Source organism: Parus major, chromosome 1, assembly GCF_001522545.3.
Source record: "Parus major isolate Abel chromosome 1, Parus_major1.1, whole genome shotgun sequence".
Taxonomy (NCBI): domain Eukaryota; kingdom Metazoa; phylum Chordata; class Aves; order Passeriformes; family Paridae; genus Parus; species Parus major.
This window is the reverse complement of record NC_031768.1, coordinates 84,963,798-84,976,048: the sequence shown is the minus strand read 5'-3', so window position 1 is coordinate 84,976,048 and position 12,251 is coordinate 84,963,798. Positions and strand designations below refer to the sequence as shown.

The 12,251-nt window shown below is 37.3% G+C and overlaps 1 protein-coding gene across 1 annotated transcript in view; it reads left to right on the top strand.

Moving 5' to 3' along the window:
- ACER3 (alkaline ceramidase 3) overlaps positions 1–12,251 on the top strand; it is a 54,198-nt gene that overhangs the window by 35,644 nt on the left and 6,303 nt on the right. Inside the window, exons 7-10 of the mRNA XM_015639452.3 lie at positions 4,281–4,339; positions 7,647–7,748; positions 10,145–10,249; positions 11,783–11,828. Of these exons, the coding sequence (XP_015494938.1) occupies positions 4,281–4,339; positions 7,647–7,748; positions 10,145–10,249; positions 11,783–11,828 (312 nt within the window). The remainder of the gene's footprint in view (positions 1–4,280; positions 4,340–7,646; positions 7,749–10,144; positions 10,250–11,782; positions 11,829–12,251) is intronic.

Below are 12,251 nucleotides of genomic sequence, written 5' to 3'. Positions count from 1 at the left end.
TCTGTGATCATTTTTTCAGCCTTGCAAAAAGAGGAAGAACTACAAGGATAACTTTTTGTTGTTCATTGTTTCGGTCTGGATTGTGGGCTTGTTTTTTTTTTTCATGTGGAAGGAGGCCAGTAAGAATGAAAAAAGGATCCTATTACATTTAGCAACCAGGATCCAAGCTTCATTTTTACCTAAGTTACTTTCTACTTGTCTTTCCAATTTAGGCTCATAAATTGCCATCTGCCAGCAGGGCACAGAGGTGATTTCAGTTTGTTGTCCATAGCACAGTGGCAGCAGAGACCAGCTTTTTTTTCTGCATCCATATATTAAGGGAGATTTTTAAGATTTTTATTGCTTCAGCTGTTGGAAGCATGAGATGCATGTTTTGGTAAGTTGGAGGCAGCACATCATTTGAAGGAAAAAAACAATTCCTGCTTGACAGCTGACCTAGTATTTTTTGCCACCTCATCAATTAAATGAAATATATTAATAGTCTTTACAGCCATATATTTTCTTGTTTATATTTAAATCTCTTAAACTAGAGCACTATTAATCCTAGTTTTCAAGGTGCTAAACAGCCCTATGTCCCAGCTGCCTGGTTGTTTTTAAGCCAGTATCATTGTCACAGAAAACAGCTGTGCCTCTCCTCTCTTTTCCATCTGGCACACAAATTTATTTTCTGATGTAAATCTGGTTGGGGAAGTCTACAGGTTGAAACTCTACTTGAAATTAATTTTAAATCAGATTAGTTGTTCATCCCTGTTTACCACATGTATACAGGGAAAGGGGCAGGGGAAGAATGGCTGCTAGTGTGAAGTGATCCACATAAATACAGAGACAGCCCTGGAAGTAGAGGCAGTTACTCTGGAAGTTAAACTTTCAACTCAAGTCCTACCAGTAGCCTTCTTCCTAATATGATGAGGCCTAGAAAGCTGTCACTACACAGCAACGTGTTCCATCCTGATGTCTGCTTGCAGCATATCACATCTGATCACTTGTCATGATCAAAAACATTGTTCAGCTAGTGAGCCAAATTATGTGAATAGTGAAATAGTTCTAAAACCCTGTTTTATTTGTGTAGTCATCTGCTATGACAGTTTGAGGCAAATTTTAGCAAACAAATAATTAAAAGGTTAATGGAAAAATATAATAAATAGCTGTTTCTTCTATGTTAAGAAATTTTATGTAAAAAATAGGCATTCTAGAATATTCTTGTGGTGTCCCATGAGAAACCAAGCCAGCTGATGAAGCAGATCAGTAGGAGAGTTGCAAATAGGGTTAAGGTAGTGACTAGTGAAAAATTACTAAAGGAGATTATGAAAAAGCCTGAATTTTCTTGGAATCAGTAGGGGGACTGTTTTGTTTGGTTGGTTTCCTTTTTAACAACCTGTAGCAGGAAAAAGAAGAGTGTACTGCTGGTACTTGTGATGATACAAAGTTCGAGAGGAAATGAACAGATAACTGGGAGACCCTGAGGATGAGGAGTGATTCGAAATGGAAGAGATGTACTGATGGACAAATACAAACTATTCTTGTTCTAAACTGTTCACAGATCACCAAAGGAGTGCCAGGAGTGCCTGGATGTGATACCTAACAAAGTTTTACCTTTCTAAAAAATAGTAAAGCCATGGATGGTAAAGGGCATAAAGTAAGCACTGCTGCCTGACATCTGAACTAAATTGTGCAGCTTGGTGTGTAGCCCTCTAGTAAGAAACAGCTGAGGGAGGTGTGCAGCTACAGTCTCTGTATATCACAGCAGCACCTCCTGGGTGCTCACCTTCAGTGAGGAGGATTGGAGCATACAGAGCAGAACAGTTTGTTGTTCCAGTCTTTTACAGGCTTTTAAACACAAATGTGTTTTACTGCTAACAACCTGTTTGGGTGGGGAAGCGGAAAAGGCAAGAAATTGAAGTGTCAGCTATGGGCATATTTTTCTTCAGTCACTGCACTGTTTTTTGGGGTTTTTTTTCCTTCCTCCATTACTACTGTCCTCTTCTGCAAGCCATTAACTCACTAGGAAATACCAAGCTGAAAACTCTGCGAAGAAGCTTTTCCTAGCTTTTGCTCTTTCCTGCTTTTAGCAACTGCTGAAAAAGGTAGCATTTTACCTGGGCTTTAGGCTGCCTGTAACATCTGTTTCCCTAGGCATAGTCTGACACTATTGAACTCCTTGTTCAAACAATCCAAAAGCAATTTGGGTACAAGCATAAGGGTGGTCACAGCCCCTAATGTGTATGACAGAAATTGCTCTTAATGGATAGTTTTTTCCCATATCTCTACTGCAAAGGAGTATTTTAGCAATGGAAATTTTAAGAAGGAGCAAAGAGAGAGATCGGCAAATCAAACTGTAATTTGCATTCTGGAGGAGCCTTTCTATGAGTATCTTCCTCTGTACCATCTCTCTCTTAGAATAAATTGCTGTATTTGATTAGAAAAAAATGAAAAGGGCTGTTTCAAATGAGGCAAATAATGTATTTATGTGGTTAGATCTTTTTAGGCAAAATGTCAGCAATGAAGAATTGTACCAGCAGGCAGCAGCTAGCACACCTGAGCACTCCCCTCCCTACCCTTAGCTTGGGACTGATAAGCACTTAAGCTGTGTCTAGCGGGTTTTGTTGGTTTTCTTTTTTTTCCTGGTTTACTTGCTGCACCCCAAAAAGGGGACTGGAATTAACTAACAGCTTTGTATAAATTACAAGCCAGAACCAATTAGCCTTTCAAATAGTTTTTCTTTGTTTAGCTCTACAGAGCAGAACACACAGTAGTAGTAATTTATTTACTGAAGTTCTTTAATCTTGTTCTGAATGCAAATGAGGAGCTGCTGTGCTGACTGACTTTGAATAGTCAGTATTGGAGCTTACTTTTACCTGTTGTCAAACATAAAGGCTCTGTTATCTGTCTTGTTCCGTATATGTGCACTAATAATACAGTGTGTGGTACTAACCTCATCCTTAAAGCTAAAAGGAGTTTGCAAATTTGCCTTTATGGATTTTTGGAAGGCGTGTTTCACTTTGCATTATTACAGTAACCTATTTTATGTGAGATGACTAGACATACTTACAGGTTAGTAGGATCTGAACGCCCCAGTTACAGCAGAGTGAGAGGCAGTCCCTGTCTCAAAGGCAGTCAGAAAGAAGGAGAGGGGTATAAGAAGGAAAATAGAACATGGTAAGGACACAGATTTGTCTGTGAGGTGTAGCAGCTTTTAAAAATAGACAGCAAAGGTTTATCATTTTTCTGTTTTGTGTAAAACAAAGGCAGAACTAGGTAGTAGAATTGGATAGTAGTTAAGTAGAAGCAAAATAGGTGAGTTAAGTCAATGAACAAGGAAGAAAAAGATACTAGAAGGCTTGTGGGCCACTGGAAAGAGGCAAAAAAAGTGAGGCACAGCTGCTTGGAACAAACTGCCTTTTGACAGGAGGAAACCAGTGTTCAGAATAAAAAAAATACAGAAAGTAATTGAATGTCACCAGTGTCTAAAAATCCTTCCTGCTGCAGTGACTTCTGCATCACTCTTGGGCATGACTGGCCACATTTTTTCCTCTTCTTTAAGATCTGTACATCTTGGAGGTGGTTTTACTTGGATTTTAAGTTTGTGAATAAAAAAAGGAGAGTGATTTGAAGATCACGAGGCAAAAAATAAATTATTACTTTGACTTTTTTTAAGTCAGGTGATTGCATTCAAATTCATCAAGCCTACAGTGAGTCAGATTTTGCTCATGGATCTTTTCAGCATGTGCAGCCTTCCCACTATATAATTAGATTGAATACAAACAATCTGTAATAGTTGTTTGAAATGCTTCCTGGAAAGTTTATCCCCTTAGTGATGCTCAGTGTGGGAATAGTGCAGAGTCTATTCAGGTGTTTGCTTTCAGGAAAACATTAATCAAATAGAAGTACTGCTTTCAAAAACAGCTTTAGCTGATGCTTGTACAATCCTGGGCTAAAATGCACAGAGAGAGAAGAGATAATAGGAGTTGGTTACTGGTTTTGATTTCAGGATGCTTTCTGAGTGCCATCTAGTGTTTGCTTTCCGATTTAGAATGGTGGAACATTGGTTTTACAAAACTGGCTTTTTCCTGTAATTGTGTAAAGGACATGCTTTATAATCATACTTCTATTTGAAACTTGAATAGACAGCTTTCTGGAGATGAAGTTAGAAGGAATGCTATTTTCCTGAGACTTAAAAATAAAAACAAAAAAAACAGAGGCTGCAAAAAATTTTTACTCCTGTAATATTTTATAAGGGCTCTTGAACCCAACTGCTAAATTTTCTCTCTTTTTATTTTCAGATCATGTATGGAACACTAGTTTCCATCATAGTCCTAAGATCTGTTTATATAGTATTATGGTAAGTAGCCATTTAATTAATTAATTTAATTCATTAATAAAGCATTGTAAGTTACAACATAGCATTTGCAGCTATTTTATTTTGGTGGGCTTAACATGAGAAATTGGCAATGGGAGAATTTCTTAAACTAGGTACATAATGTTATAGCTCCTGGGCTCCCCTGGGTTGAAAGGGAATGATTCATCACCTTGCGTTTTTTTGAAGCCACTGAGATAACATTAAACTGAGATTTCTATACTTATGATCACTGTTTACTGTCAGGTTTTCTGCTGGTGGCTTCAGCTGTTAGCCTGGGATTTAAACAGAAATTGAGTTTGTCTTTATATTGCTGGGTAGGGTGAAATCTGTTGCTAACATCCAAACTCTAATGATAATTTTGGGAGAGTGGTAAGACTGCAAAGTGGAACCATCACTTAATAATTTTCTTTTCTCTTCCCTGCTCAAGTATTTAAAACATATTAACACACGATAGTTTTTCTTAGAGTTTTCATTGGATAAAGTTAGGCATAATGTTATGGAAATTGAAATTAAAATTGTAACAAACAAAAGGTATTAAACATGCTAGGAGACACTGAGAAGCATTAGAATCATCAGAGCACAGACTTGGTAGGTAAAAGGGAGGAAAAAGGAATTTAATCAGTATTGGAGTAAACACATACCTTTAGCTCTCAGGGCTCAGTTGGTTGCCCATTTCTGTCTATCCACTGTGAATATTTGGTGTTCCCATGCGTTTGGGGATTGCTTCTGAAAATTACTTATTTCTTTCTTCTGTCATCATTTTAAATGTGCTTTTTGTTAAACTTTGTTTCAACTTCCACATGTGTCTGTTCAGGAACACAAAGAAGAATTTAACAAAATGTGAATTCAGAGTATTATAGAATCCTCAAATATTCTGAGTTGGAAGAGATCCACAAGGATCAAGTACATTGACTGAATCACCTTCCAATTCCCATTTCAGTTCACCTGGTTTGGCTTTCCCCAAGAAATTCTCACAGGCCAAATGCAAACGTTCACAGACTTTTTTATTAAGCAAGAAGAACTTAAAACTGATAGTGTGTTGCAGCTTTAGAAACAATCATCAATTTAAAGGCACTTTTCAAACCTGTGGACTGGAAATTTTAATCCTCGCCTAGAGATCTTAAGTGATACTACATTAATTCACCTCCAAGGGGAACTAAATTGAATCAAATTGAAGTAATTTTAATTTTGTTCTTATTCAAAGATTTAGAACAGTTCTAGTATTTTAGATTAAATTTATTTTTGTCTGTGTAGACAAACTCTTGGGCCTGCTACTTTTCTACTACTGTAAATTCCACAAAGTTATGCATTCTCATTATTTCTGAAGCATTTCATGGTCTTCTGTCTCTATCAATAACATCACCACCTTCCATCCCAAAGTATCACCCATTGTTTTGCTCCAGCAAAGTCTGTCTCTGAAGTTCCACCTACTTTTTTGCTTCAGTTTTGGAGGCTTGAAGTGTATATTCTTAATTAGCTTGATCACTTCATTGCAACAGTACCCCACAAAGACTTATTTCCCCCGTTGGTGTTATTATGCAAACTGGGTAGAAATTTGGGATGGGGAGAGAAGTAGGTTTAAAGTGCTTCTAAATTTTAACTAAACTACTACTAATTTTAAATTAGTTCTGCTAGAGAAGCTCTGCCAACCTGAAGGTACCCTCTCTTTTCTCTAAAATTCATCCCCAAGCACACTTACGTTTACCTTCTCTGCACTGCTAGAACATATTTCTGTGTTTCCATGAGTAGTGCTAGCACTTGGCCAAGCCACTTCCAGCTTACACACTGACCTTGATTTCTGCTTGTTTTTTTCTTACTTCACTTCCTATCACTCATATTTCTTAGTGCAGCCTTGAAGTCACTCTGAGATTAGAGTGAAAATCCCAAAGAACAGCGTGTTTTTCTTTCCAGGCTACTACTTCATCCTGTCCTCACCAGTTGTTCCTCCTCCTTCCTGTTCCCCCCCCAACTCTTCATCTCTTTCTTAGAAATGCTTTCTTCCCAAGATTACAACTGGGCAAATGTTATTCTCTGTTCACAAAGCATGTTCCCTGTAAATAAGTGATGCCAGCTGATTCCTTCACAAAACACCACTGTTTATTCCTCAACAATTCCAGCTATAATTACCTAATTACTAGCATGTTTAATATACCATTTAGTGCTCTGTGATATCATGGTCTTGCTTATGTCTCTGGAGCACTGAGGGGGTAATATTACAGTGTAGTCATTGCCATGTACTGCATGGTGCTCCAAGCATTTACTAGACTAAACAAATAATAATTTTGCTAGTTTATATCAGCAGTGAATTTGTGAATATGTACAGCTTTTATCTGGTTAGAGCTTCCTCCACAGGGCAAGCTACCTGTTTTGTTTTGCACATTTTGGTTCCCAGTGCTCACAGCTCTGAAATATGCTGTAACACACACAGTGGAGGAAAAAGAAGCTCAGGAATGTGTTTTAACGCAGAATCCCAACTGTGGGTTCATAATGCTTAAAAACAGCTTGAACAGTATTTCATGGCAGCCTTTCACATTTGGGTTTGCTTTTGCACTTGCCTTATTAATGGGAAAGGAGCCTTCCATGTAGGAAGTTTAGATTTTCAAGGTCCAACTTGAATTTAGATAGGGAAAGTAAATTTATTAGTGATGCACTTTCTTGCATTTGATTCTTCAGTGTTTTCCATATCTTAAATAAGACTTTTTTTCTCCCCAAATTAACTAGACTTTTTTCTATTCGCAATAGTATTCAATTCAAAGATGATCATAAAAGTGCCGGAGTTTAATACCATTCATTTGGTTAGTGGTCATGGTGGTCCATATTCACAAAAGAATAATTTTGAAAGACCATATTTATACAAATTCCCTAGTATAGGGATATCATCTCTTGCCAAAGACCCTCTTCTTTTTTTTTTTTTTTTTTTTTTATAAAAGAATATACATGGGACTGAGGAATTAGTACCTTTTAACCAAAGTTAGTTTTCCCACTTTTTAGTTTTGTTCTAGGAGTGTGAAATTAGGAAAACAATTATTATTATAGAAGTAAAAGAACAGTCTTGGAGAATATGAGATCAGGAGAGGGGCTGAGTAAAATACAATATTTAAACAGATGTAATTTGAAGTTGGTATTTTTTTCTTTTGGGGCAAAAACCAAATTGATAAAGAATTTTATTTATGTATAACAGCATTTCTGTATGTTGCACGTATTTAGTGTAGTATATACTAGTATGTTATTGTATGTTATTGTATCTTAAAGCATTCTGAAATGAACTTTGCATTATTTCTCTCTCTAGGGTATACCCATGGCTTAGAGGTCTGGGCTATACATCTTTAACTGTATTTTTAATGGGATTTTTTCTCTGGAATGTGGACAACATTTTCTGTGATAAATTGAGGTGAGCTTTTTCACTTGTCTGGGTAGCTCTTAATAGCCTTTAAGTATAAAGACTGGATTCTTTCTGAGGTGCATATTCAAGTCCATCTCAATGTCTGTATGGTTTGTTGCCTAAAAAACATCCATGAGATTTTATGCAGATCGCTCATGACTAGAGTCAGCACTCAACCTGGGGCTTTTAAACTTTTTTTTAACCACTTATTTTTTGTTATTTCTCTTTAACCTCAAATTAAATTGTGAGGAAATAATGTCACTGAAGTAATTTTGAGGATCTGTGACTAAAGCCTGCTACTCACACTTGGTTTCGTCTGAATGTGTTTTTATCCTGCTTGTTTGGGGTTTTTTGAGTTTCTGCAATTGCCATTTCACAGGGAAATATCAAAGACAGTAATTCTGCATGTTAAAGAAGACATGCAGAACTACTGCTACTACTGTTCAAGAAATATCTATTACAATAACCATGTTATCAATAAACAGCAGTTAGCTGCAATTCCCATGTTGCTCAGCAAGCTGGAGGAGGTGGAAAGGTTAACTCCAGCACCCATAAAAATACATTTTTGACAATCTGAAACACAGTTATGCCACAGAGTCTGTGTTGTACAGATTGTCCTAGTAGGCTGGTTTGTCAGAGCCAAATAACAGTGTGCTGTAAAGAAGTCTAAAGTTTTCCATCCCTTCTGGCTCTGCCAGAATCCCTGTCCTAGGTTGAGCCAACTGAAAGTTATTTCCAACAAAACATTTTTAAAGTTAATATAATACATGATCTTCATCCCAAGGAGTGCTTGATACAAATGAGATAGATGGGATAGAGTAGTTATTGGAAGCAAAAGTGGCTGGGTTTACATTTACTTTGCAAATATTGGCATCAGGGTTGATTTTTGCAGCTGCCTCACATCACTGGTGAGATCAAAACCCCCAGTTCACCAAACCTGCTAAGCTGCTGTGTGTCCATGGGGCTTTTGAACTGGTTCCTAGACCCAAAAATTACACCAGCTGCTGAGGCACTTTTTTCCATCCTCATTTCATAAGGACAAAAAAAGGTTAGTGTCTTTGCTGTAATACTTGTTTGGTCATGGTGCTGGAAAAAAAAAGTGCTTGTTTACTAGCTTTAATCAGACATCTGCAGAGCCTTGGATTTCTCCAGGAGGTATTATAATTTGAACCTTTGGAGAAAATACATTTCAATTCCTTGAAATTCTTTATTCTCTGAAGGTCTAACTTGTGAATCATCCACCTACCTTCTCTGTTTAAAGTTCAAAACTGAGTTTTGATTCAGGGGGTTTTGTTCCATTTTTCATTAAATCTGCAGCTTATTTAAAAAAAAAAAATACAATAACAAAAAATCTGTAGCACTCAGTTTCTCTGGTTGGAACCACACAATTGAATTTGAGCTTTCAAATTTCCTACCATCCAAAGGCTTGGAAGTTGTGCTGGGCTACCAGTCTGCATGTTCCACTGTGTCAGTGCTGGGCTGACTCAGTTGAAGCTCTGTGCTAATATTTGTGACTCGGGAGCTTTGGACCAAGCACTGTAATATCAAGCAGTAAGGACATATTCCAGGAGCTGCAGATTTTCCTTCCTTAACACATGCAATCGTTGTTTTCCATTTTTTGTTTTGACAAGTGAAATTAAAGTGCAAATGAAAAGAACAGCAGATGCAAACAGTTCCTCCACCATCCACCAAAATAGGCATTATCTGCAGAAGCCTAGTGAACAGGAGAAATGTAGTAGGAGCAATGTAGTTTCTTCTCTTTATTTCTTTATCTTCATCCCTTAGCCCCTTCCCAAGTTGCTCACACCCCATAATTACAAATTACAAATTTGTAATTTGTGTTGGTGGAGTATTTCAGATCCTCTGCTTTAATTACGTCCTCACTAAACACCCATTTTGTCCCTGTTTTAGAGTCCAACAGAGAGGCAAGTTGAACTTCCATGGACCTGCAGCATGGGTGGTGTGATTGCCAGATTTAAAGTGATGATGTCTGATAAATCTCATTTCTTCTCTTGGACCTTAAACTCAGCATTTCATCCTATGGACAGTAGTTCACAGGGTTTTGGGGAGGAGAATAGTAGAATTCATTTGGGACTGTGGGATGCCATAAATATATTCCCTGAAATTTGAGTCCAGAAGTAATAGATCACTCATCATGTGAAGAAATGTCTGTTTTCCTTAAATGTGTAAGAAAGGCAGTTTGCTGGTATCTCTCTGTACTGGCAGTGTGAAGTATAACTGCTGCTCCTCACCTGCTGTGAAAGCCTGACTCCGGGAACCCTCACCTGTCAAGCACATGCCTGAGATATGGAAACGATAACATGTGATCTGACAATCCAACTTGGTGCTTTGAGATTGCTTAGCTGGGCAAAGATATTCCATTGCATGGTGTTTCTTTCTTTCAGAGCATTACGAGAGAAGATGCCTCCTGTGGTGGGAGCTGTGACACAATTCCATGCATGGTGGCATATTCTCACAGGCCTTGGTTCTTACCTTCATATCCTGCTAAGGTAAGAAATGTTTCCTAAACTGGATGTTCACAGAGCTCTTATGAGTTTTCTGAGGTTCAGATGTACTTCAGAATGTTGTACCATCCTGAAGAGCAGGAAAATGATTTATTAAACTGCTGTGCAGTTTTCTTTCCTCTTTGTAACTGTTCTAAAAACTCTAATCTATATTCTTCAAAATGTAGTCACTAGTCTTTAAATAGCCATAGTTCTTCAAAAAAAATTAATTCAGAAATGTGGACCCTGTGGCAGTTAAACCAAAACTATTTGACAGTATATTAATTTCAGAATGTAAGCCATTAATACCTGTCTGTTCTTGAGAAGCAGTCCTGAAGTACTTAAACATGTTTAAATTTAGGAACTTAACAAATCTTTTGATAGGCACTGTCACTCCTGAAAATCAGCAGGCATCCTGCTGTAGTGCAGGAGGGTGATGGCTGAAGTAATTTAGTGGATCTGTTCCCAAAAGGGCAGGGTATTAGTTTGAGGAAGAGACTTAAACAAGAATGTAATTTAGCAACTCTGGAGCTAGCAGATTTTTGTCTCATTTTTGCTCTGTACCACCATCTAGTGGAACAGATGGGGCAAGAATAGAATATAAGCTGAAATCTGTGAAGGATTTCTGCAGTTTGTTTGTCATCTAATGAAATAATATTTTACCACGTAGCCCATAACAAAGAGAATGCCTTTTATACATATACATCCTATGTAGTTGAGAAAACTTGGTTACATATCAATTTTTCTACATATAACATGGTATTCACCTTTTTTTTTTCAGATGTTAAAATACCTAATAAAAGGAACATGCAAGGAAAATAAGTACATTTCCATTAGGTGATCTGATAGCTTTTAGTTACATTTATGTGTGTATATATATGCAAACATATTTACCTACACACATGTAAATGTATATATACATACATACATTATTGAATGTGTCAAGATAGATGGAGAACAGTTGCTTCATTTTGGTTTACAGGTTATCTTCCCCCCTAAAGAGCTTGAGGCAATATTTTAAAGAAAATTCCTTGCAGGAATCAAGCATAGGCAAGGTTTTTTCCACATACCACAAAGTGGCATTACCACTTAAAAAAAACTGAGGTCATTCACAGGAAAAGATCTACTGAGAGGAGAAAGTGTCTAAGAACAAAAATAACATATAGAATCAAGCTATGCTGGTTTTTTCCCCCCATTTAACATCTGCTATATTTTGTGGTACCCTGATTTAATTTCATCCTTCTAAAATGACAGGCTCCAGCCCCTATTTAATTTTTTTTTTTTTTTCCCCTCTCAGGGTTTCCTTTTTTCTCCTCACATAGGTGATTGAGTAAATTATTTTGCTGATCAGTCTACTACAGGGGGACTTACTCTAAGTTAACATCTCCTATATTGACTGAATCTAGGCAGAATGGGTAGCTCTGTAATCACAGAAACAATTCTTTTCCAGCTGGAAGCTAAAACTGGGATCAGGACATCCTTATTTTATATGTTGTCTTATACTTGAAATTTTAAGCATGCTTTTTTCCTTCTCCTCAGTTTATATACAAGGACACTTTTCCTGAAACACAGGCCAAAGGTGAAGGTAAGCAAGCAGTATTTTGTGTTTATTAATGCACATTTGGTATGTCTTGTGCTTTCAACTTTTGGTGGGGCTCAATAGTTATGCCTCTTAGGATACTGTCTGACTTCTGCTTACATCCCAAGAAATGCAGTTGAAATTTTTTGTAGAATCACAGAATGGTTTGGGTTGGAAGAGACCTCAATGATTATCTAGTTTCAGCCCCCCCTGCCACATGAAGGGACACCTTCCACTAGAGCAGGTTACTCAGAGCCCCCAGGTTATTCCAACCTGGCCTCAAACATTTCCAGGGGTGGAACATCTCTGGGCAACCTGTGCCAGTGCCTCACCACCCTCAAAATAAAGAATTTCTTCTTAATATCCAATATGAACTTACTTTCTTTTGTTTTAAAGTCATTCCTCTTTCATCCTATCATTAGATTATGT